General features: G+C 70.5%; 1 protein-coding gene across 1 annotated transcript in view; it reads right to left on the bottom strand.

Moving 5' to 3' along the window:
* Nucleotides 1–17: 17 nt before the first annotated feature.
* LOC103920495 (probable beta-D-xylosidase 2) overlaps nt 18–484 on the bottom strand; it is an 11670-nt gene continuing 11203 nt past the window's right edge. The window contains exon 8 of the mRNA XM_009328242.1: nt 18–428. Coding sequence (XP_009326517.1) covers nt 141–428 — 288 coding nt within the window. The 3' untranslated portion in view covers nt 18–140. The remainder of the gene's footprint in view (nt 429–484) is intronic.

Below are 484 nucleotides of genomic sequence, written 5' to 3' on the forward strand. Positions count from 1 at the left end.
CCCCACACAGCCGCTGCGGAGCAGCACCCGGCACTTTATTGCAAGGCAAACAACCGCGCTCCCCGCGGCACACGGGATGCCACGCACCCCTTCCCTCCACCAGCACCCTGGGCTGCCCGGCCCTGCGGCCGCCTCCACCTCTAGCACCCGCGCAGGGGCCGGGCTGCACCGGTGACGGTGAACCGCGCACTCAGCACCTCCGAGGGCACCCGCATCTGCTGGCCCGGTTGCTGCCCACCAACAAAGAGGGTGAAGGTGCCGGGCTCGAGGTGCCAGTCCTGTGCCCAGATGGCACGCTGCTCGGCCACCACCTGGAAGGACAGCTTGGTCTCCCGGCCGGCCAGCACGGCCACGCGGCGGAAAGCCACCAGCTGCCAGCGGGGCACTGGCACGGACGACTGCTCCCACCGCAGGTACAGCTGCACCACCTGCCCAGAGGGACGGGAGTCAGCACCAACAGAACCCCCCAGCCGCCTCCATACCC

Source organism: Pygoscelis adeliae, unplaced genomic scaffold, assembly GCF_000699105.1.
Source record: "Pygoscelis adeliae isolate BGI_AS28 unplaced genomic scaffold, ASM69910v1 Scaffold387, whole genome shotgun sequence".
NCBI lineage: Eukaryota > Metazoa > Chordata > Aves > Sphenisciformes > Spheniscidae > Pygoscelis > Pygoscelis adeliae.